General features: G+C 42.3%; 1 protein-coding gene across 2 annotated transcripts in view; it reads left to right on the top strand.

The window, feature by feature from the left end:
* Positions 1-25,207, top strand: part of KAT5 (lysine acetyltransferase 5) — a 57,836-nt gene that overhangs the window by 6,563 nt on the left and 26,066 nt on the right. For both annotated transcript variants that reach the window (XM_053720014.1, XM_053720013.1), the window contains exons 2-12: positions 37-103; positions 9,904-9,972; positions 10,173-10,309; positions 10,816-10,884; positions 10,999-11,079; positions 15,180-15,275; positions 16,029-16,139; positions 18,077-18,325; positions 18,409-18,498; positions 18,589-18,729; positions 20,301-20,394. In XM_053720014.1, coding sequence (XP_053575989.1) covers positions 37-103; positions 9,904-9,972; positions 10,173-10,309; positions 10,816-10,884; positions 10,999-11,079; positions 15,180-15,275; positions 16,029-16,139; positions 18,077-18,325; positions 18,409-18,498; positions 18,589-18,729; positions 20,301-20,394 — 1,204 coding nt within the window. The remainder of the gene's footprint in view (positions 1-36; positions 104-9,903; positions 9,973-10,172; positions 10,310-10,815; positions 10,885-10,998; positions 11,080-15,179; positions 15,276-16,028; positions 16,140-18,076; positions 18,326-18,408; positions 18,499-18,588; positions 18,730-20,300; positions 20,395-25,207) is intronic.

Here is a 25,207-nt window from a genome sequence, read left to right on the forward strand (position 1 = left end):
GTTGATTTTTACACTGTTTTGTCACCTTCTTTTCAGGCAGAGATTGTAGAGGGCTGTCGGCTTCCTGTCCTGCGGAAGAATCAGGACAATGAGGTGGAATGGCGTAAGTATATGCTTTGTAGTAATAGACCCGTTGGGTAGAACAGGGGGGTGTTATGAGATTTCTTGCAGAGATCATTGTGTGTTTGCTGATGTTAGTGTGAGTGGTGATTCTGTGAGTGTAGCTGTAGAATCACAGGGGGTGTTATGGGATTTCTTGCAGAGATCATTGTGTGTTTGCTGATGTTAATGTGAGTGGTGATTCTGTGAGTGTAGCTGTAGAATCACAGGGGGTGTTATGGGTTTTCTTACAGAGATCATTGTGTGTTTGCTGATGTTAGTGTGAGTGGTGATTCTGTGAGTGTAGCTGTAGAATCACAGGGGGTGTTATGGGATTACTTGCAGAGATAATTGTGAGTGGTGATTCCGTGAGTGTAGCTGTAGAATCACAGGGGGTGTTATGGGATTTCTTGCAGAGATCATTGTGTGTTTGCTGATGTTAATGTGAGTGGTGATTCTGTGAGTGTAGCTGTAGAATCACAGGGGGTGTTATGGGTTTTCTTACAGAGATCATTGTGTGTTTGCTGATGTTAGTGTGATTGGTGATTCCGTGAGTGTAGCTGTAGAATCACAGGGGGTTTTATGGGATTTCTTGCAGAGATCATTGTGAGTGGTGATTCCGTGAGTGTAGCTGTAGACTCACAGGGGGTGTTATGGGATTTCTTGCAGAGATCATTGTGTGTTTGCTGATGTTAGTGTGAGTGGTGAATTCTGTGAGTGTAGCTGTAGAATCACAGGGGGTGTTATGGGATTTCTTGCAGAGATCATTGTGTGTTTGCTGATGTTAGTGTGAGTGGTGATTCTGTGAGTGTAGCTGTAGAATCACAGGGGGTGTTATGGGATTTCTTGCAGAGATAATTGTGAGTGGTGATTCCGTGAGTGTAGCTGTAGAATCACAGGGGGTGTTATGGGATTTCTTGCAGAGATCATTGTGAGTGGTGATTCCGTGAGTGTAGCTGTAGAATCAGAGGGGGTGTTATGGGATTTCTTGCAGAGATCATTGTGAGTGGTGATTCCGTGAGTGTAGCTGTAGAATCACAGGGGGTGTTATGGGATTTCTTGCAGAGATCATTGTGAGTGGTGATTCTGTGAGTGTAGCTGTAGAATCACAGGGGGTGTTATAGGATTTCTTGCAGGGGTCATTGTGTGTTTGCTGATGTTAGAATCACAGGGGGTGTTATAGGATTTCTTGCAGAGATCATTGTGTGTTTGCTGATGTTAGTGTGAGTGGTGATTCTGTGAGTGTAGCTGTAGAATCACAGGGGGTGTTATGGGATTTCTTGCAGAGATCATTGTGTGTTTGCTGATGTTAGTGTGAGTGGTGATTCTGTGAGTGTAGCTGTAGAATCACAGGGGGTGTTATGGGATTACTTGCAGAGATCATTGTGAGTGGTGATTCCGTGAGTGTAGCTGTAGAATCACAGGGGGTGTTATGGGATTTCTTGCAGAGATCATTGTGAGTGGTGATTCCGTGAGTGTAGCTGTAGAATCACAGGGGGTGTTATAGGATTTCTTGCAGGGGTCATTGTGTGTTTGCTGATGTTAGAATCACAGGGGGTGTTATGGGATTTCTTGCAGAGATCATTGTGTATTTGCTGATGTTAGAATCACAGGGGGTGTTGTGGGATTTCTTGCAGAGATCATTGTGTGTTTTCTGATGTTAGAATCACAGGGGGTGTTATGGGATTTCTTGCAGAGATCATTGTGTGTTTGCTGATGTTAGAATCACAGGGGGTGTTATGGGATTTCTTGCAGAGATCATTGTGTGTTTGCTGATGTTAGAATCACAGGGGGTGTTATGGGATTTCTTGCAGAGATCATTGTGTGTTTGCTGATGTTAGTGTGAGTGGTGATTCTGTAAGTGTAGCTGTAGAATCACAGGGGGTGTTGTAGGATTTCTTGCAGAGATCATTGTGTGTTTGCTGATGTTAGAATCACATGGGGGTGTTATAGGATTTCTTGCAGAGATCATTGTGTGTTTGCTGATGTTAGAATCACAGGGGGTGTTATGGGATTTCTTGCAGAGATCATTGTGTGTTTGCTGATGTTAGTGTGAGTGGTGATTATGTGAGTGTAGCTGTAGAATCACAGGGGGTGTTATGGGATTTCTTGCAGAGATCATTGTGTGTTTGCTGATGTTAGAATCACAGGGGGTGTTATGGGATTTCTTGCAGAGATCATTGTGTGTTTGCTGATGTTAGTGTGAGTGGTGATTCTATAAGTGTAGCTGTAGAATCACAGGGGGTGTTGTAGGATTTCTTGCAGAGATCATTGTGTGTTTGCTGATGTTAGAATCACAGGGGGTGTTATGGGATTTCTTGCAGAGATCATTGTGTGTTTGCTGATGTTAGTAGAATCACAGGGGGTGTTATGGGATTTCTTGCAGAGATCATTGTGTGTTTGCTGATGTTAGTGTGAGTGGTGATTCTGTGAGTGTAGCTGTAGAATCACAGGGGGTGTTATGGGATTTCTTGCAGAGATCATTGTGTGTTTGCTGATGTTAGAATCACGGGGTGTTATGGGATTTCTTGCAGAGATCATTGTGTGTTTGCTGATGTTAGAATCACAGGGGGTGTTATAGGATTTCTTGCAGAGATCATTGTGTGTTTTCTGATGTTAGAATCACAGGGGGTGTTATAGGATTTCTTGCAGAGATCATTGTGTGTTTGCTGATGTTAAAATCACAGGGGGTGTTATGGGATATCTTGCAGAGATCATTGTGTGTTTGCTGATGTTAGAATCACAGGGGGTGTTATGGGATTTCTTGCAGAGATCATTGTGTGTTTGCTGATGTTAGAATCACAGGGGGTGTTATAGGATTTCTTGCAGAGATCATTGTGTGTTTGCTGATGTTAAAATCACAGGGGGTGTTATGGGATATCTTGCAGAGATCATTGTGTGTTTGCTGATGTTAGAATCACAGGGGGTGTTATGGGATTTCTTGCAGAGATCATTGTGTGTTTGCTGATGTTAGAATCACAGGGGGTGTTATAGGATTTCTTGCAGAGATCATTGTGTGTTTGCTGATGTTAGTGTGAGTGGTGATTCTGTGAGTGTAGCTGTAGAATCACAGGGGGTTTTATGGGATTTCTTGCAGAGATCATTGTGAGCGGTGATTCTGTGAGTGTAGCTGTAGAATCACAGGGGGTGTTATGGGATTTCTTGCATAGATCATTATGTGTTTGCTGATGTTAGTGTGAGTGGTGATTCTGTGAGTGTAGCTGTAGAATCACAGGGGGTTTTATGGGATTTCTTGCAGAGATCATTGTGAGTGGTGATTCCGTGAGTGTAGCTGTAGAATCACAGAGGGTGTTATGGGATTTCTTGCAGAGATCATTGTGTGTTTACTGATGTTAGAATCACAGGGGGTGTTATAGGATTTCTTGCAGAGATCATTGTGTGTTTGCTGATGTTAGTGTGAGTGGTGATTCCGTGAGTGTAGCTGTAGAATCACAGGGGGTGTTATGGGATTTCTTGCAGAGATCATTGTGAGTGGTGATTCCGTGAGTGTAGCTGTAGAATCACAGGGGGTGTTATGGGATTTCTTGCAGAGATCATTGTGTGTTTGCTGATGTTAGTGTGAGTGGTGATTCTGTGAGTGTAGCTGTAGAATCACAGGGGGTTTTATGGGATTTCTTGCAGAGATCATTGTGAGTGGTGATTCCGTGAGTGTAGCTGTAGAATCACAGGGGGTGTTATGGGATTTCTTGCAGAGATCATTGTGTGTTTGCTGATGTTAGTGTGAGTGGTGATTCTGTGAGTGTAGCTGTAGAATCACAGGGGGTGTTATGGGATTTCTTGCAGAGATCATTGTGTGTTTGCTGATGTTAGAATCACAGGGGGTGTTATGGGATTTTTTGCAGAGATCATTGTGTGTTTGCTGATGTTAGAATCACAGGGGGTGTTATGGGATTTCTTGCAGAGATCATTGTGTGTTTGCTGATGTTAGAATCACAGGGGGTGTTATGGGATTTCTTGCAGAGATCATTGTGTGTTTGCTGATGTTAGAATCACAGGGGGTGTTATGGGATTTCTTGCAGTGATCATTGTGTGTTTGCTGATGTTAGAATCACAGGGGGTGTTATGGGATTTCTTGCAGAGATCATTGTGTGTTTGCTGATGTTAGAATCACAGGGGGTGTTATAGGATTTCTTGCAGAGATCATTGTGTGTTTGCTGATGTTAGTGTGAGTGGTGAATTCTGTGAGTGTAGCTGTAGAATCACAGGGGGTGTTATGGGATTTCTTGCAGAGATCATTGTGTGTTTGCTGATGTTAGTGTGAGTGGTGATTCTGTGAGTGTAGCTGTAGAATCACAGAGGTTTTATGGGATTTCTTGCAGAGATCATTGTGTGTTTGCTGATGTTAGTGTGAGTGGTGATTCTGTTAGTGTAGCTGTAGAATCACAGGGGGTTTTATGGGATTTCTTGCAGAGATCATTGTGAGTGGTGATTCCGTGAGTGTAGCTGTAGAATCACAGAGGGTGTTATGGGATTTCTTGCAGAGATCATTGTGTGTTTACTGATGTTAGAATCACAGGGGGTGTTATGGGATTTCTTGCAGAGATCATTGTGTGTTTGCTGATGTTAGAATCACAGGGGGTGTTATAGGATTTCTTGCAGGGGTCATTGTGTGTTTGCTGATGTTAGTGTGAGTGGTGATTCCGTGAGTGTAGCTGTAGAATCACAGGGGGTGTTATGGGATTTCTTGCAGAGATCATTGTGAGTGGTGATTCCGTGAGTGTAGCTGTAGAATCACAGGGGGTGTTATGGGATTTCTTGCAGAGATCATTGTGTGTTTGCTGATGTTAATGTGAGTGGTGATTCTGTGAGTGTAGCTGTAGAATCACAGGGGGTGTTATGGGATTTCTTGCAGAGATCATTGTGTGTTTGCTGATGTTAATGTGAGTGGTGATTCTGTGAGTGTAGCTGTAGAATCACAGGGGGTGTTATGGGATTTCTTGCAGAGATCATTGTGTGTTTGCTGATGTTAATGTGAGTGGTGATTCTGTGAGTGTAGCTGTAGAATCACAGGGGGTGTTATGGGATTTCTTGCAGAGATCATTGTGTGTTTGCTGATGTTAGAATCACAGGGGGTGTTATGGGATTTCTTGCAGAGATTATTGTGTGTTTGCTGATGTTAGAATCACAGGGGGTGTTATGGGATTTCTTGCAGAGATCATTGTGTGTTTGCTGATGTTAGAATCACAGGGGGTGTTATAGTATTTCTTGCAGAGATCATTGTGTGTTTGCTGATGTTAGTGTGAGTGGTGATTCTGTGAGTGTAGCTGTAGAATCACAGAGGTTTTATGGGATTTCTTGCAGAGATCATTGTGAGTGGTGATTCCGTGAGTGTAGCTGTAGAATCACAGGGGGTGTTATGGGATTTCTTGCAGAGATCATTGTGTGTTTGCTGATGTTAGTGTGAGTGGTGATTCTGTGAGTGTAGCTGTAGAATCACAGGGGGTGTTATAGGATTTCTTGCAGAGATCATTGTGTGTTTGCTGATGTTAGAATCACAGGGGGTGTTATGGGATTTCTTGCAGAGATCATTGTGTGTTTGCTGATGTTAGAATCACAGGGGGTGTTATGGGATTTCTTGCAGAGATCATTGTGTGTTTGCTGATGTTAGAATCACAGGGGGTGTTATGGGATTTCTTGCAGAGGTCATTGTGTGTTTGCTGATGTTAGAATCACAGGGGGTGTTATGGGATTTCTTGCAGAGATCATTGTGTGTTTGCTGATGTTAGAATCACAGGGGGTGTTATAGGATTTCTTGCAGAGATCATTGTGTGTTTGCTGATGTTAGAATCACAGAGGGTGTTATGGGATTTCTTGCAGAGATCATTGTGTGTTTGCTGATGTTAGTGTGAGTGGTGATTCCGTGAGTGTAGCTGTAGAATCACAGGGGGTGTTATGGGATTTCTTGCAGAGATCATTGTGAGTGGTGATTCCGTGAGTGTAGCTGTAGAATCACAGGGGGTGTTATGGGATTTCTTGCAGAGATCATTGTGTGTTTGCTGATGTTAGTGTGAGTGGTGATTCTGTGAGTGTAGCTGTAGAATCACAGGGGGTGTTATGGGATTTCTTGCAGAGATCATTGTGTGTTTGCTGATGTTAGAATCACAGGGGGTGTTATGGGATTTCTTGCAGAGATCATTGTGTGTTTTCTGATGTTAGAATCACAGGGGGTGTTATAGGATTTCTTGCAGAGATCATTGTGTGTTTGCTGATGTTAGTGTGAGTGGTGATTCTGTGAGTGTAGCTGTAGAATCACAGAGGTTTTATGGGATTTCTTGCAGAGATCATTGTGAGTGGTGATTCCGTGAGTGTAGCTGTAGAATCACAGGGGGTGTTATGGGATTTCTTGCAGAGATCATTGTGTGTTTGCTGATGTTAGTGTGAGTGGTGATTCTGTGAGTGTAGCTGTAGAATCACAGGGGGTGTTATAGGATTTCTTGCAGAGATCATTGTGTGTTTGCTGATGTTAGAATCACAGGGGGTGTTATGGGATTTCTTGCAGAGATCATTGTGTGTTTGCTGATGTTAGAATCACAGGGGGTGTTATGGGATTTCTTGCAGAGATCATTGTGTGTTTGCTGATGTTAGAATCACAGGGGGTGTTGTAGGATTTCTTGCAGAGATCATTGTGTGTTTGCTGATGTTAGAATCACAGGGGGTGTTATAGGATTTCTTGCAGAGATCATTGTGTATTTGCTGATGTTAGAATCACAGGGGGTGTTATGGGATTTCTTGCAGAGGTCATTGTGTGTTTGCTGATGTTAAAATCACAGGGGGTGTTATGGGATTTCTTGCAGAGATCATTGTGTGTTTGCTGATGTTAGAATCACATGGGGGTGTTATAGGATTTCTTGCAGAGATCATTGTGTGTTTGCTGATGTTAGAATCACAGGGGGTGTTATGGGATTTCTTGCAGAGATCATTGTGTGTTTGCTGATGTTAGAATCACAGGGGGTGTTATGGGATTTCTTGCAGAGATCATTGTGTGTTTGCTGATCTGGTGCACTCTGCATGTAAAGGTGAAACTGGGTTAAGCACTGCAGTGTTTGCTGCCGTCTCGCGATACCAGGCCTCTTTGTAAGGTTATTTACCTCTGCTAGTTGATATCTGCTTTAGCTCCAAAATGTTAGCTCTGGCTCCCAACTGATTTGTCCACACACTTCCCTATATTACATTATTATCTGGCTGCTTAACACTGTATAATTATTATCTGGCTGCTTAACACTGTATAATTATCTGTCTGCTTAACACTGTATAATTATCTGTCTGCTTAACACTGTATAATTATTATCTGTCTGCTTAACACTGTATAATTATTATCTGTCTGCTTAACACTGTATAATTATTATCTGGCTGCTTAACACTGTATAATTATTATCTGGCTGCTTAACACTGTATAATTATCTGGCTGCTTAACACTGTATAATTATTATCTGGCTGCTTAACACTGTATAATTATTATCTGGCTGCTTAACACTGTATAATTATCTGGCTGCTTAACACTGTATAATTATCTGGCTGCTTAACACTGTATAATTATTATCTGGCTGCTTAACACTGTATGGCCAACTCCTTCGTATTCTGAACACCTTCTAAGTTGGAAATACCTTTGTAACCCACGAACTGGGTGATTTCTAGGTGATCCGGTAGGTCTGGGTGATCTTTTTCTTCTGGTGTTTGGTAGTTTTGTGTGATCCGTTATGGCCTACAAGTGTATTTTTAAAACACAGTGTAAACAAATGTAGCACTCACCATTGGAGCATAGTACCCCTGTTCACCAACTGGCCCCCTGCTGCAGCTATTTTTTGTAACATGGGTTCCCTTTTACAGCACAGCCAATCGGAGGCAGTGTACAGCACAGCCAATCGGAGGCCTTGCCTAGATCCTGTGATTATCCTGCATTGGGCATGTGCTGCAAGACTGCCATAAAAGAAAACAGTGTATTTTATAAATTCACTTAAACTACTACAGCTGTATCAGAAGATTCTGATTTGGTTATATATCATTACATAGATCAATAGGTTCATATTATTTTGAAAAATGATTACCTTTAATATTAAAGGGACAGTATACACCAATATTCATATAACTGCATGTGATACACTACTATAAAGAGGATAAGCACAGATGCTGATCTAAAATCCAGTAAAAACCTTTTTATAAAGCATTCTTAGAAGCTCACAGTTTAGCTCTGTTGATGAGGTTAGGCTGGGACACCCACTGAAAGGAGCTGGGAAAACAGGAAGAGAAGACACGCCCCCACCCCCCTTCCCTGCATATGAAAAGACCCATTACTTAACCAGAAGCAGCAGAACTCTGTAGACATCAGTATACATCTAAAACTGTGGGGCTTGGTTAGGCGTCTAAAACTCAGCACAATATTAAAAAATAGGCAAAACTATACATTGTTAAAAAACATTTATGCAAACAAAAATCTAATGTACAATGTCCCTTTAACAATTTAAATAGTTGTATTTAACTAAAATATTAACATCATATTTTATTTTTACTGCTTGCCCTTCCTTCCTCACACTTAGGTCCTTGTGCAGATCTAATCCACTCCAAACCATCTTCTATTCAGTGAGCTTCTTGAAACTTAGTATGGGGTTGATTCTGTGTACATAGATTTGCTGGGGAGCGATGGCATTAAAGGAACAGTAAAGTCCAAATTAAACTTTCATGATTTAGAATGAACATGCAGTGTTAAACAGCTTTCTTATTTACTTCTCGTATATAACTTGATTTGTTCTCTTGGTATCCATTGTTGAAAAGCTTACATAGGTAGGCTCAGAAGCAATGCACTACTGTGATCTAGCTGTATGTCACGGTCTCACCCAATATGTTTAGCTAGGCCTCACAGTAGAGCGTTGCTCTTCAACAAAGGATACCAAAAGAATGAAGCACATCTGATAATAGAAGTAAATCTGAAAATGTTATGCTCTACCTGAATCACGACCGAAAAAAAAGTATGTCCCTTTAAAGGTCTATTAATGATGCATGTTTATTTTTATAACATTTTGCTGTGAAGAAGGGGCAGGTTATTTCTGCTGACACAAATTCACGGTTTTGGGAACTACAAAACCAAAAAATGTGATTTTGAATCTATATTTAGATAGATTTCTTCATAAAAAAAAATATATATTTTAAAAGATCCTATTAAAATCTGATTTAACCCCTTATTTGTTTGTCTGCTAATAATAGCACAGGTCTTGCCGACCGTGCTGTTGAAAAAATAATCCCTATAGCAAGACCAGCGACGTAATGTCACTGCTCATTAAGGGGTTAAATAAAAAAAATCTGATCCTTTTTTTAATTTTTTTAAATGATTGATTTGTACCCACCCTGATTTGTGTGGTCATATTCTGGATGTTTAGGCTACAATATGTAACACTGATGTGCAACCTTATTGTTTTAATGGACAGCAAATTTAGTAAGTAACATTCGCCTATAGACATCAACATAAAAATAAATTTGATTTCTGGAGACTGCAGCTACACAGTGGTTGTTTACATGAGATTTTACATTTGTTGTTGTATCTGCTCCAAGTCCAAAAGCGTTTCTGTCTAGAGCTGTAGAATTTAGTTACGTTTATGTTCTTACATTTCATTTTTTTTTTAAAATCCCCCAAAACATTAAATAAAATAAATAAATAAATTTGACATTTGTAACAGGGATTCAATACCTTTCGGCAGTTTTGATTCTCTGAGGAACTTTAGGGGTGGACTCAACTGTTAAAAAAACAAAACAAAAAAACTCTTAACTTTTGTTTTCTTTCTTCTTTTCTAGCACTGGCTGAAATTCTCAGTGTCAAGGACCTGACGGGGAAGAAACTCTTCTATGTGCATTATATAGACTGTAAGTTACATACGCTTCTCTGTTGGGAAGGGGGGGGGGTCCTGTCAGATGATAGTCACCTGGTACTGTACAGACCAATGACCTCTCTGTTTTGGACAAGTTACTTTGTATATTGTACATTTTATTTTTATTTTTTTTTGTCACTAAATGTTCCCTTCCTGAAACTTTACTCCCCATTTTTCCTCTCACACCCATCCTAGTTAATAAGCGGTTAGATGAGTGGGTTACTCATGATCGGTTGGATCTTAAGAAGATTCAGTTTCCAAAAAAGGAAGCAAAAACACCAACAAAAAATGGCCTCTCTGGATCAAGACCCAATTCACCGGAGAGGGAGGTGGTGAGTGATTGGAGGACCACTTGAGACAGAGACTGGAAGCTTAGACCATATTAGTGATAACAAGACTGCTAATTAAGGTTTAGACCAGGGATGGAGAACCTTGGCACTCTTGATGTTTTAGAACTACATTACCCATGATGCTTAGGCACTCTGAAGTACAGTTGAGCATCATGGGAAATGTAGTTCTGAAACATCTGGAGGACCAAGGTTCCCCATCCCTGGTTTAGACCCTCGTGCCATAAGAGTGGATTTTCTCAGTCCTTGTAAGGTGACAGTGACACTCTTACCACCTATTCACTGTAATGCAGACAAGTTTAAAAGTCCCACTTAAAACTCTTATCTGACTTAGCCCCACCCATGAGGAATGACAGACAGGATATCAAACATTAACTTTATTTTGATGACCAAGTTCCTCTCCCACTACAGGGAAAAGCAGAACCAATGTTTTCTTCCTATGGGAGGGTAATGGAATGAGTCTTTTTACACCACCTTTTCTTTCCATACAGAGGAAGATACCAGAACTGATCTTGCCTCCCACTGCTGCCTCTGCAGGAGGGAAATCTCTCCCTGTACCGGTAAATACTCTCTTCTGACCTTTGTCACTTTTCTTCATAAGTTTTTTTTGTTTTCTCTTCCATCTGCACATAACTTATGTTTTTTTTTTCTTAACTCTTTTTGCTCCTTCATAGAAACGTAAAGTAGAAGTGGTATCTCCGGCAACTCCTGTCCCACCTGTTCCTGAGACCACCCAGGCATCTGTCTTCCCACAGGTGAGATCCATCATGAGGGGTCATGGTCCTTTTTATAAATGCCAAGTGTAAATGTGATATTTCCACACAGTAAGACCTAACACACGTAATGTAACACTTGTAGGGACATGTCCAACAGTGTCTGTTGGAGCTACTGAGGAACCCAAATACACTAAACACCGGCTAAACCACACACTCAAATAAAGGAAGAAATTCCACTCTCTCAAATGAGGGTCTCAGATGTACCATTGACCTGTGTACTAGGTGACACTTCACAAACTGGGCTTGGTGCTGAGATTTATGAGCCCTGTATTGCCAGTCTCCACCCCGTCCCAGCTGTAGTTGAAAGGGTGCCACTGGCATTGCACAACTGTAGTTCTGATGAGTGCACAGGCACCACTATTCCCAGTATCCCTTGTACAATGCCACTGATGCAGGGGTCAACCATTTTATTTTTCTTTGGACCCTGTGAATTGGTAAAAATCTGGGGTTTTAACTAATCATATCTTCCTTAGTCTAAGGTTGTTCTCTGCTGTGTATAATTAACCAGCAGCTAATAAAGTTTAAGGGGAGATTTCTTTGTCAAAAGACAAAAAAAAAAGTAAAAAAAAAAGTATGTATATGAGGACAGCCCGTCCGACATCAAGAGTAGCGTTCTAGCCATAATTTACTACTTTATACATCTCTAGGCAGTAAATTAATGATATTTGTACCTGAGTTGGGGAGCTTTTAGCACTTGTAATATGGTCACACTAGAGTATATATCGAGAAAAGAAGAAAGGGAGGGAGAAGCGGGAAGAAAAAAAAAAAAAAGACTCGCTACCGTCTCTGTACGCCGGAAAGGTGCGATTAGCTACAATTGGGTTTCTTCAGGGAGACTGATAATGACATTCAGCCATTTAAAGGGACACTGAACCCAAAATTTTTCTTTTGTGATTCAGATAGAGCATGACATTTTAAGCAACTTTCTAATTTACTTCTATTATCAAATTTTCTTCATTCTCTTGCTATCTTTATTTGAAATGCAAGAATGTAAGTTTAGATGCCGGCCCATTTTAGGTGAACAACCTAGGGTTGTCCTTGCTGATTGGTGGATAAATTCATCCACCAATAAAAAAAGTGCTTTCTAGAGTTCTGAACCAAAAAAAGCTTAGATGCCTTATTTTCAAATAAAGATAGCAAGAGAACGGAGAAAAATTGATAATAGGAGTAAATGACAAAGTTGCTTAAAATTTCATGCTCTATCTGAATCACAAAAGAAAAAATTTGGGTTCAATGTCCCTTTAACAAGCGGGTACATGAGAGAGGAGTGAGGATAACAAGCGGGTACAAGAGAGGGGGAAAAAAATTTGGGTTCGGTGTCCCTTTAACCAAGAAATGTTTAATTTTTTGCTCTGTATTTACTGAGGTGTCCATCTGCTCCATGATCAGCTGATTTTTTAAGTTTGTGGCTAAATTCTGACATGTTAGGGGCCTTTCCAAAATCAGTCATCTGCCCACCATTATTACAGTGTTTAATTGCCGAGTGTATTTATATAAATACCTTCTTTGTGCCCATCTATGGGAAAAAATGTGTTTCTCCGAGAGTTGGAGCTGGATATGATTCATTTTGTTTACCCAATAATTGACTTTATGCCAGAATTTCCTGACCTTAGGACAGCCCCAGAAGCAGCGTTTGAAATCTGCGTTGTGTACTTTACATTTCTGACATAGAGTACATTATCCCATTTCGCTTTCATACTTGGTGTAATATATGTTCTATTTATAATTTTGGTGTGGGATTCTCTCCAAGAGGTAGAGAGTGTTGATAAATCTGCCAACGTAAAACTTTTATATATAATTTCTACCGGGACCTTATCACGCCCTTTTGTGCTCATAACTATTTTATATAGAATGTTTATATTGTATCGCCCTGCTTTAAAGAAGTTTAAGGCGGGCTCCAGGGTTTTCCACGCAAGTTCATCTACAGGCTCATATGGAAAGTCATGCAGAAAGTGTCGAGCGTGAAAGAAGGGGACGAAGTCCTTATTGGATTCCCGAATTCTTGGGTTAGGTCATGCAGTGATCGACAGGAGCCAGATCCCCTTTCTCTCAGCTGATCAAAGTATATTAAGCCCTTTTGCGCCCATTTATTAAAAAAATTAGAATTTAAAGCCGGGGTGAAGTTCGGCTTGCCCACTATAGTCATGTATTTTGAAAATGTATGATTGATGTGTAGTTTTTTGTGCCAGGCCTGGATTACGTTATAGATGGCTGCCAACTGTTTGATTTTGGTTGGACATTTGACAAGATTACAGTGTAGGAGTGCTTTCAGGGAGTATGGCCAAACTACGGTTTCTTCCCGGTACAATTCTGCAGAATAGTCTGCACCCGTTAGCCAATCTAATGCAATTTTTGACACACTTACTAAGTTATAGATCTCTATGTCTGGGAACGCCAATCCACCATCAGGTCTGGGAAGTGAAAGTTTATTAAGCGCAATGGCCTCCCCCCCGCCAATGAACTGTACAAATATCTGAGTGATTTTAGGTCTTTCTAGCATATTACAATTGGCATATTTTGCATTAAGTAAAGAAGCTTTGGAAAAATCACCATTTTTAATCAGGTTAATTTTGCCAGATAATGTTAAATGAAATTTAGCCCAAGTATTTAGGTCATGTTTGATTTTTGAAAGAATTGGTACATAATTAAGGTCATACCACTCATTACTATCTTTTGACAATTTAATCCCCAGATAAACAAAGGCGGCTTTCGCCTCTTTAATATGGTGCAGATGGTACGAATCTTTGTTTCTGACTTAAGTGCGTTTACTTTGTAACCTGAGAATGCACTAAACTCTTGTAATATCTTAATCACTAATGGAATATTCCTGCCAGTAATAGCTATCGGCACTGATAAATCATCAGCATAGAGTAATGTGGTAATCTTTCTACACCCGAGTTTAATCCTTAAGGGGAGATTTCTAGTGTAAAAATAATTTGTCATTGAAATATTTTACTTGTAAACAAATGCGGCTGAATACCTGGCAGCACATGCATGGTGATTGGAGAATACATATGTATTCTTCTCCTGATTGGCTTACCAGCCATGTCCTTCTCAGGAGTGGGAGGGCGCTGCACCTGGGGGCCTTACTTTGTGTTTAACTTGTTAGAAACAAGGTCATTGTCTTTAAAATAAAATAATGGAACAAAATAGAGCAATTTATTTTTACATTACTAGAATATCCCTTTCAGGATTCTGAGTTATTTTGCACGTTGTCTATTCCTGTGCTGTGTTGCATTATTGCGCCTCAATAGGATACTGTTCCTGATTAATATATTTAGTAACTGCAGTGATTTAAAAATAAAAAACCTTTTTAAAAAAAAATGTGAATAAAGCGTCTCAATTGAAAACTGCTCAGTTAAAGGGACACTGAACTCTAATTTTTTTTCATGATTCAGATAAAGTAGCAATTTTAAGCAACTTTCTAATTTACTCCTATTATCAATTTTTCTTCATTTTCTTGCTATCTTTATTTGAAAAGCAAGAATGTAAGTTTAGAAGCCGGCCCATTTTTGGTTCACAACCTGGGTTGTACTTGATTGGTGGCTAAATGTCAGCCACCAATAAACAAGTGCTGTCCAAAAATTGGCTGGCTCCTTACCTTAGATGCCTTTTTTTAAAAATTAAGATAGCAACAGAATGAAGAAACATTTGTAATAAGAGTAAATTAGAAAGTTGCTTAAAATGTTATGCTCTATCTGAATCATGAAATAAAAAAATTGGGTTCAGTATCCCTTTAAGTTGTGTTTAAATGTTGCAGGGTTAGTATATTAAAAATTGAGACTCGGGATAATATAAATGTAACAGTCTTGTATACCCCTTTGCTGCCAGAGAGGGCTGCCCTTAGTGTTACATGTTGTGTAATGCACTGGAACCCTGTCTAGCAGTCATTGCAATATTTCCCTGTAATAACCCTAATCTGGTAACGTCCTGACCTTGCGCCATTTGGGACTGAGACATTTTATGAAAGAGACTTTGTCACGATGTGTGTAGCTGTATATATGTGCATGTGTACTATGTGAATAACCTCCAGAGAGTAGTGACAAAATATGTTGCTAAGTTGTGCCTGTCGTCCACAGAACGGAGCAGCCCGCAGACCTAGTGCCCCCACGGTTCCACCTGGTCGAAAACGCAAGTCCAATTGCTTGAGTGCAGACGAGGTGAGGGACGGAGAGGTACGGTAACTATACAGAACTATTTCTTGTTCCGAAATCTCCTTTTGTCTGCATTTAGGCATATGGGAGAGGGGAAGTCGCTCATAAGATTTCACAGTCGCCTTATACGGAGCCTATTTTATTGAAAACCATCTAAAGTATTTAGGTATGTCAGATTCCTATAATCCAATAAATATACAATTATGACATGAAACCCCAAATTGTTCTTCAATTATTCAGATAGAGCATGTGATTCCAATTTACTTCTGTTATCAAATTTGATTCATTCTCTTGGTATCCTTTGTTGGAGCAGCAATGCACTACTGGGAGCTAGCTGAACACATTTGAGGAACCAATAACAAGACTCATTTATGTGCAACCACCTATCAGCAGCTAGCTCCCAGTAATGCATTGCTGCACTTGAGCATACCTAGGTATCCTTTTCAACTAAGGATACCAAGAGAACTAAGCAAATTAGATCATAGAAGTACATTGGAAAGTTGCTTAAAATCACATGCTCTGTCTTTATCACAAAATATTTTTTTGGGGTTTCATGTCCCCTTTAAATCTCCCTTTCTAGAATGGAGGCAATAAATAAATTAATCTTGTATTCTAGGTCACTCACTAGGTCTGGCAGGTTATGGTTAGCATGCTTGGGTATTTACAGTATTGATCATTGGGGAGGTTATTGATTGCAAATCAATGTTAGATATATGCGCATCTTCCTATGTGTATATATCTGTACACCTATCTCCCTTACAATATGTGATGAAGCGACGATTGGCTGCCGCAGTCCCCTTTACCGGCCCAGGATTTGTGACATCAGACAAAACCTTTGGAGTTGATGCTGCCCCTATATCTGAATTTCTGGGTTCACCAGAAGAGGTATGTTTAGTCATGACGTGTGCGTTCCCCCTCCCCAGGCCCCTATGACTGTTATAATTATATTAGGCTGAAGTGGGTTTGGTCATTTAGTGCCCTCTGAGGACAATATCAGGCAAGCTCACAAGGATGCTTCTGCGTGGGCACAGCTTGTGGGTTGGCAGTTGGTGCTGGTGTGTGTGTGTTATCTCAGTAAATCATTATCTGTGGAATATAACGTTGCCCCTACTTATGGGGCTAATGACCTGACACATTGGCGCTAGCGGTTTGTGTTTGAATGCATCACTGTCATCATGTGCCACTGACAGGTTTATAAGACACTATAGAGGGATTAGCAGAGCCTGCTCGCTGTCCCAGGCGTAATAGCACTGCAACGACAAAGGTCAAACACATTTTACAAACGAGAAAATCTTTACCTGCTCACTCCTTACAGACTACCTACACCAAGCCAAACCCATAGCTGAGTCCTATGTTCATTAAACGTATGCACTTACAGAGACCGGACATTTGCGTATACGTATCCAATTTATTGTTCTTCCCAAAACGAAGGCCTGATTTTATATAACTGTAAGATAAAGAACTGGGCATTGTATCCCTGTGAGAATAAGCCACGTTATCAGATAAACTGTACAGTAACTTGTCCCGCTATATGGAGCATAGTGATAATGATTTTAATAGGTGACGATCAGTATAGGGTCATATCGTTGTGTGTAATTTGTTCTTTAGTGAGACCCTGTAAATATGTTCAGAAATCGCCACTAGAGGGAGACAAACTCCACATTATGCAAGTGAATGGTAGCGCTACACTGTCTGCACCTACAGAACAGCTGCTGATTCTGGCAACGAGGTGCCAGTGTTGTCTTTTTGCGACCCTTTAGAATCTTATCTGCATCGTGAGTGTAAGTTGTTAGAGATGGCCCTGCTGTATAGTTCTTTAAAGGGACACTGAACCCACATTTTCTCTTTTGTGATTTAGATAGAGCATGCAATTTTAAACAACTTTCTAATTTACTACTATCAATTTTTCTTTGTTCTCTTGCTATCTTTATTTGAAAAACAAGGCATCTAAGCTAAGGAGTCAGCAAATTTTTGGTTCAGAACACTGGACAGCACTTGTTTATTGGTGGGTAAATTTGTCCACCAATCGGCGAGAACAACCCAGGTTGTTCACCAAAAATGGGCTCAGAAACTTACATTCTTCCTTTTCAAATAAAGATACCAAGAGAATTTGATAATAGGAGTAAATTAAAATTGCATGCTCTATCTGAATCACGAAATAAAACATTTGGGTTCAGTGTCCCTTTAAGCCTTTTAATCAGGGCTTTAAAAGCACATTATGAGTATTCGTATTGCAGATGTATTCTTTCCTGCAGGATTCATAGCTCCTCCATTGGTGCTTCCAGTTGGATATAATCCCCTCAGGGGCGGTACTTGTAGCTGTCTCACTGCTCATGTTCTGCCATTCCTCACCAGATAGTTTTATTGTGGAAGCCCTTTTATACTGATAAATTGGGGGTAAAACATATTCCTGCAATATTAGACAGTGGTGGTAGTGGCCTTTTTTTATTATTCAGTTTAATAACGTGGCTTTAAAAATCCTAGCTCGGGGTGCTGCTATGTACAGCTCATTATATACGACCCTTTAATTTATATAGGAGAAGATGTGTGAATGTCACGAGTGGTTGTTTGTGATTGTCCTTCTCTGTTACACCCACTTGTGTCCCAGCACTAAAACAGGGCCGAGGGCTGGCATTGGGTATCCCAGGGCTAGTTTATTTTTTATGGAGATACAAAACTGATATGTTTATAGGAGGCACCAGCTGACAAATGTGTGTGACCTGCTGACATTCCTATTGAGTCTAATGTAAGAAAAGACACCTCATGACCGTGACAACTTTACATCATTTATAGACAAAGCTGTAAAAGATTTATGTTTGTAGGATTCCCAGGACAGCTCTGATGGGATCCCATCTGCTCCTCGAATGACAGGAAGTTTGGTGTCTGATCGGAGCCATGATGATATCATAACACGCATGAAGAACATTGAGTGCATTGAACTGGGTCGTCATCGCCTTAAACCTTGGTACTTCTCCCCGTATCCACAGGAGCTCACGGTGCTGCCTGTCCTTTACTTGTGCGAGTTTTGTCTCAAGTACCTGAAGAGCCTCAAGTGTCTACAGCGGCATCTGGTGAGGAGCGAACCTTGTAGTGCTTTCAGGGATGTGCACCTATTGGCTGCCATAGTATTATGGTATTCATTGTTTTCCCACAGACCAAATGCAACCTGAGACACCCGCCAGGAAATGAGATCTACAGGAAAGGAACAATCTCGTTCTTTGAGATAGATGGAAGGAAAAATAAGGTGCGTTGGTTACCACAGAGGGCTCCTGTTTGTACCCTGACCAGTTGATGTTTGTGTCTATTACATACATATAATATTTTTTTTTCTCAGAGTTACTCCCAGAATCTGTGTCTCTTGGCAAAATGTTTCCTGGACCACAAAACGCTGTATTATGACACAGACCCCTTTCTTTTTTACATCATGACAGAGTATGACTCCAAAGGCTTCCATATTGTGGGTTACTTCTCAAAGGTAATGTGCTAATAATATATAATATTGCCTGTGGTCTAGGGATGTGTGATCCTGTTGGTGATGGAAGCCACATTTTATTTTTATTTAAAAGGACAATGTAGTGAGAGTTATTGATGGCTACAGAAACCTGGGTTTTCATTTGTCAAGATTATCCTCAGAGCAGAGGGTATCAGTTTTGTTGAAGAATGTGCTCAGCCTATATCAGTTTGTTGGTTGAGAATCTAAAACATCTTGCTTCTTCACCCCCGCCCCCAACACACACACTGGGCCAGCTGCCTCTTTCTTCCTGTACAAACCCGGGCACCCATTAGCTCCTTCTACACAAAACAGCTTTTGTTTAAACATCTGTACAACTTTATCTTTCTGAGTATCTCCAAGGAGGATGTAACAGAAAACACGTCAGTTGAATAGCTGATGTTTTATGAATATTATAGCTAGTCATTTTTAATTAATTTTACTCTTAGAAATGAGCTGTTTTCTTCTTTTGTTTTATAGTAGCTCAGACTTTAGCACAGCAAGAATTCTTCGTAATCTTTCTAAAAATCTGTGTGAGTTGTTTTTATTTACTGCTATATATATTTACTGCTATACCAGGGGATATCTCTGCTGATTGTATAGGTTTCAGGATAATTGTGCAATTTTTGTTCATCTACAACAAGATGACTTGAGAAATATAAAGTAAATGTGTGCAAATAATTCCTGCAACGCAGCTAGAACAAATATGCCTTGGGTGTCCGTGGATAATACTCACCAGTGTGATCCCCTCCCCCAGACGGATGTACAGAGACCTTGCTGCTCCTTAACGGACCACTTCAGAAGTGGCTGTGTCACCTGACCGTGTACTAATCATATTATGGATTGGAATAAGACTCTGGTATAATATCAAAGAGAGAGACATTGGCAAGCTTTGTTTCAGATCAATCTCCATATCCAATATTTTAAGCTATGTCCAGATCTTGTATGGAAAAGGACGTTCCTGTTGTAGACAGGCCCAGGGTGCACTCAATTAGTGGCTATTTATCATTCTAAGCATTGCAGACAGATGCTACTCCGGCAAGGATTTGTCCCATTCATTCATTTTCAGAGCTACTGCTTTGTATTCTTCACTGGTGAGTGTTATTTAGGGAGAGCCAAGATATCTAGAGATGAACACCAAATGACAGAGCAATCTGTATCCCTGTAATACTGGCCAGGCTCCTGTCTGTTCATTTCTGGACACAACTACGAGTTGGAGGAGGTGATGTATCACAGCCATTTGTAAAGCGGTGGTTTGTGGAGTGGTCAGTTTTGTCTATTACCCCTCAGCGAGGGAGTCTCACTGGTATTATCCAGGGAAATGAGCAGAGATATATAGACACTTATGCCTTATGCTTGGCAGTTTGTAGATGGGTACTGACATTTCTTTTGTTTCAGCCGGGTAGCTTTCTGTTAACCCTGACATCTCTGGATTATAAAATCATCATGGATTATCTCTTTCTTTGCATTTTTTTTCCCTCTTCTGATGTTCTAAAAATTATGATGACCAGAATGGTTTTATGATCTTGATTTATATAAATCTTGTCTGCAAACAGGAAAAAGAATCCACTGAGGACTATAATGTGGCCTGTATCCTGACACTGCCTCCCTACCAGAGAAGAGGATACGGCAAATTGCTCATTGAATTCAGTGAGTTTAGAGACTTGTTAATCTCGCTCCTCTCTTGTACCCGCTTGTTAACCTCGCTCCTCTCATGTACCCGCTTGTTATTCTCGCTCCTCTCTTGTACCAGCTTGTTAATCTTGCTCCACTCTTGTACCCGCTTGTTAACCTCGCTCCACTCTTGTACCCGCTTGTTATTCTCGCTCCTCTCTTGTACCAGCTTGTTAACCTCGCTCCTCTCTTGTACCCGCTTGTTAACCTCGCTACTCTCTTGTACCTGCTTGTTAACCTCGCTCCTCTCATGTACCTGCTTGTTAATCTCGCTCCTCTCTTGTACCCGCTCGTTATTCTCGCTCCTCTCATGTACCCGCTCGTTATTCTCGCTCCTCTCTTGTACCAGCTTGTTAACCTCGCTCCACTCTTGTTCCCGCTTGTTAACCTCGCTCCTCTCTTGTACCCGCTTGTTAACCTCGCTCCTCTCTTGTACGCGCTTGTTATTCTCGCTCCTCTCTTGTACCCGCTTGTTAACCTCGCTCCTCTTTTGTACTCGCTTGTTAACCTCGCTCCTCTCATGTACCCGCTTGTTAACCTTGTTCCTCTCTCTTGTACCCGCTTGTTAACCTCGCTCCTCTCTCTTGTACCCGCTTGTTAACCTCGCTCCTCTCTCTTGTACCCGCTTGTTAACCTCGCTCCTCTCTCTTGTACCCGCTTGTTAACCTCGCTGCTCTCTCTTGTACCCGCTTGTTAACCTCGCTCCTCTCTCTTGTACCCGCTTGTTAACCTCGCTGCTCTCTCTTGTACCCGCTTGTTAACCTCGCTCCTCTCTCTTGTACCCGCTTGTTAACCTCGCTCCTCTCTCTTGTACCCGCTTGTTAACCTCGCTCCTCTCTCTTGTACCCGCTTGTTAACCTCGCTCCTCTCTCATGTACCCGCTTGTTAACCTCGCTCCTCTCTCTTGTACCCGCTTGTTAACCTCGCTCCTCTCTCTTGTACCCGCTTGTTAACCTCACTCCTCTCTCTTGTACCTGCTTGTTAACCTCACTCCTCTCTCTTGTACCTGCTTGTTAACCTCGCTCCTGTCTCATGTACCTGCTTGTTAACCTCGCTCCTCTCTCATGTACCTGCTTGTTAACCTTGCTCCTCTCTCTTGTACCTGTTTTTTTAATCTCGCTCCTCTCTCATGTACCTGCTTGTTAACCTTGCTCCTCTCTCTTGTACCTGCTTGTTAACCTCGCTCCTCTCCCATGTACCCGCTTGTTAACCTCGCTCCTCTCTCTTGTACCCGCTTGTTAATCTCGCTCCTCTCTCATGTACCTGTTTGTTAATCTCGCTCCTCTCTCATGTACCCGCTTGTTATTCTCGCTCCTCTCTCTTGTACCCGCTTGTTAATCTTGCTCCTCTCTCTTGTACCCGCTTGTTAACCTCGCTCCTCTCTCTTGTACCCGCTTGTTAATCTCCTCTCTCATGTACCCGCTTGTTAACCTCGCTACTCTCTCTTGTACCCGCTTGTTAACCTCGCTCCTGTCTCTTGTACCCGCTTGTTAACCTCGCTCCTCTCCCATGTACCTGCTTGTTAACCTCGCTCCTCTCTCATGTACCTGCTTGTTAACCTCGCTCCTCTCTCATGTACCAGCTTGTTAATCTCGCTCCTCTCTCATGTACCAGCTTGTTAACCTCGCTCCTCTCTTGTACCTGCTTGTTAACCTCGCTCCTCTCTTGTACCTGCTTGTTAACCTCGCTCCTCTCTCTTGTACCTGCTTGTTAACCTCGCTCCTCTCTCTTGTACCTGCTTGTTAACCTCGCTCCTCTCTCATGTACCTGCTTGTTAACCTCGCTCCTCTCTTGTACCTGCTTGTTAACCTCGCTCCTCCCTCATGTACCCGCTTGTTAACCTCGCTCCCCTCTCTTGTACCCGCTTGTTAACCTCGCTCCCCTCTCTTGTACCCGCTTGTTAACCTCGCTCCTCTCTCATGTACCTGCTTGTTAACCTCGCTCCTGTCTCATGTACCTGCTTGTTAACCTCGCTCCTGTCTCATGTACCTGCTTGTTAACTTCGCTCCTCTCTCATGTACCTGCTTGTTAACCTCGCTCCTCTCTCATGTACCTGCTTGTTAACCTCGCTCCTGTCTCTTGTACCCGCTTGTTAACCTCGCTCCTCTCCCATGTACCCTCTTGTTAATCTCGCTCCTCTCTCTTGTACCCGCTTGTTAACCTCGCTCCCCTCTCTTGTACCTGCTTGTTAACCTTGCTCCTCTCTCTTGTACCCGCTTGTTAACCTCGCTCCTCTCTCATGTACCTGCTTGTTAACCTCGCTCCTCTCTCTTGTACATGCTTGTTAACCTCGCTCCTCTCTCATGTACCTGCTTGTTAACCTCGCTCCTCTCTTGTACCCGCTTGTTAACCTCGCTCCTCTCTTGTACCCGCTTGTTAACCTCGCTCCTCTCTCATGTACCTGCTTGTTAACCTCGCTCCTCTCTCTTGTACCTGCTTGTTAATCTCGCTCCTCTCTCATGTACCTGCTTGTTAACCTCGCTCCTCTCTCATGTACCCGCTTGTTAACCTCGCTCCTCTCTCATGTACCCGCTTGTTAACCTCGCTCCTCTCTCATGTACCTGCTTGTTAACCTTGCTCCTCTCTCTTGTACCTGCTTGTTAACCTCGCTCCTCTCCCATGTACCCGCTTGTTAACCTCGCTCTTCTCTCTTGTACTCTCTTGTTAACCTCGCTCCTCTCTCATGTACCCGCTTGTTAACCTCGCTCCTCTCTCATGTACCTGCTTGTTAATCTCGCTCCTCTCTCATGTACCCGCTTGTTAACCTCGCTCCTCTCTCATGTACCTGCTTGTTAACCTCGCTCCTCTCTCATGTACCTGCTTGTTAACCTCACTCCTCTCTCTTGTACCTGCTTGTTAACCTCGCTCCTCTCTCATGTACCTGCTTGTTAACCTCGCTCCTCTCTCATGTACCAGCTTGTTAATCTCGCTCCTCTCTCATGTACCAGCTTGTTAACCTCGCTCCTCTCTTGTACCTGCTTGTTAACCTCGCTCCTCTCTTGTACCTGCTTGTTAACCTCGCTCCTCTCTCTTGTACCCACTTGTTAACCTCGCTCCTCTCTCTTGTACCTGCTTGTTAATCTCGCTCCTCTCTCTTGTACCCGCTTGTTAACCTCGCTCCTCTCTCTTGTACCTGCTTGTTAACCTCGCTCCTCTCTCATGTACCTGCTTGTTAACCTCGCTCCTCTCTTGTACCTGCTTGTTAACCTCGCTCCTCCCTCATGTACCCGCTTGTTAACCTCGCTCCCCTCTCTTGTACCCGCTTGTTAACCTCGCTCCCCTCTCTTGTACCCTCTTGTTAACCTCGCTCCTGTCTCTTGTACCCGCTTGTTAACCTCGCTCCTGTCTCTTGTACCCGCTTGTTAACCTCGCTCCTGTCTCTTGTACCTGCTTGTTAACCTTGCTCCTCTCTCTTGTACCTGCTTGTTAATCTCGCTCCTCTCTCATGTACCTGCTTGTTAATCTCGCTCCTCTCTCATGTACCTGCTTGTTAATCTCGCTCCTCTCTCTTGTACCCGCTTGTTAACCTCGCTCCTCTCTCTTGTACCCGCTTGTTAACCTCGCTCCTCTCTCTTGTACCCGCTTGTTAATCTCGCTCCTCTCTCATGTACCCGCTTGTTAACCTCGCTCTTCTCTCTTGTACCCTCTTGTTAACCTCGCTCCTCTCTCTTGTACCCGCTTGTTAACCTCGCTCCTCTCTCTTGTACCCGCTTGTTAACCTCGCTCCTCTCTCTTGTACCCGCTTGTTAATCTCGCTCCTCTCTCATGTACCCGCTTGTTAACCTCGCTCCTCTGCCATGTACCTGCTTGTTAACCTCGCTCCTGTCTCTTGTACCCGCTTGTTAACCTCGCTCCTCTCTCTTGTACCCGCTTGTTAATCTCGCTCCTGTCTCTTGTACCCGCTTGTTAACCTCGCTCCTCTCTTGTACCTGCTTGTTAACCTCGCTCCTCTGCCATGTACCTGCTTGTTAACCTCGCTCCTGTCTCTTGTACCCGCTTGTTAACCTCGCTCCTGTCTCTTGTACCTGCTTGTTAACCTCGCTCCTCTCCCATGTACCTGCTTGTTAACCTCGCTCCTCTCTCATGTACCTGCTTGTTAACCTCGCTCCTCTCTCATGTACCTGCTTGTTAACCTCGCTCCTCTCCCATGTACCTGCTTGTTAACCTCGCTCCTCTCTCTTGTACCCGCTTGTTAACCTCGCTCCTCTCTCTTGTACCTGCTTGTTAACCTCGCTCCTCTCTCATGTACCCGCTTGTTAATCTCGCTCCTCTCTCATGTACCTGCTTGTTAATCTCGCTCCTCTCTCATGTACCTGCTTGTTAACCTCGCTCCTCTCTCATGTACCCGCTTGTTAATCTCGCTCCTCTCTCATGTACCCGCTTGTTAATCTCGCTCCTCTCTCATGTACCTGCTTGTTAATCTCGCTCCTCTCTCATGTACCTGCTTGTTAACCTCGCTCCTCTCTCATGTACCCGCTTGTTAATCTCGCTCCTCTCTCATGTACCCGCTTGTTAATCTCGCTCCTGTCTCTTGTACCTGCTTGTTAACCTCGCTCCTCTCTCTTGTACCCGCTTGTTAACCTCGCTCCTCTCTCTTGTACCCGCTTGTTAACCTCGCTCCTGTCTCTTGTACCTGCTTGTTAATCTCGCTCCTCTCTCATGTACCTGCTTGTTAATCTCGCTCCTCTCTCATGTACCTGCTTGTTAACCTCGCTCCTCTCTCATGTACCCGCTTGTTAATCTCGCTCCTCTCTCATGTACCTGCTTGTTAACCTCGCTCCTCTCTCAT

The sequence above is a fragment of the Bombina bombina genome, chromosome 7, assembly GCF_027579735.1.
Source record: "Bombina bombina isolate aBomBom1 chromosome 7, aBomBom1.pri, whole genome shotgun sequence".
NCBI classification, from domain to species: domain Eukaryota; kingdom Metazoa; phylum Chordata; class Amphibia; order Anura; family Bombinatoridae; genus Bombina; species Bombina bombina.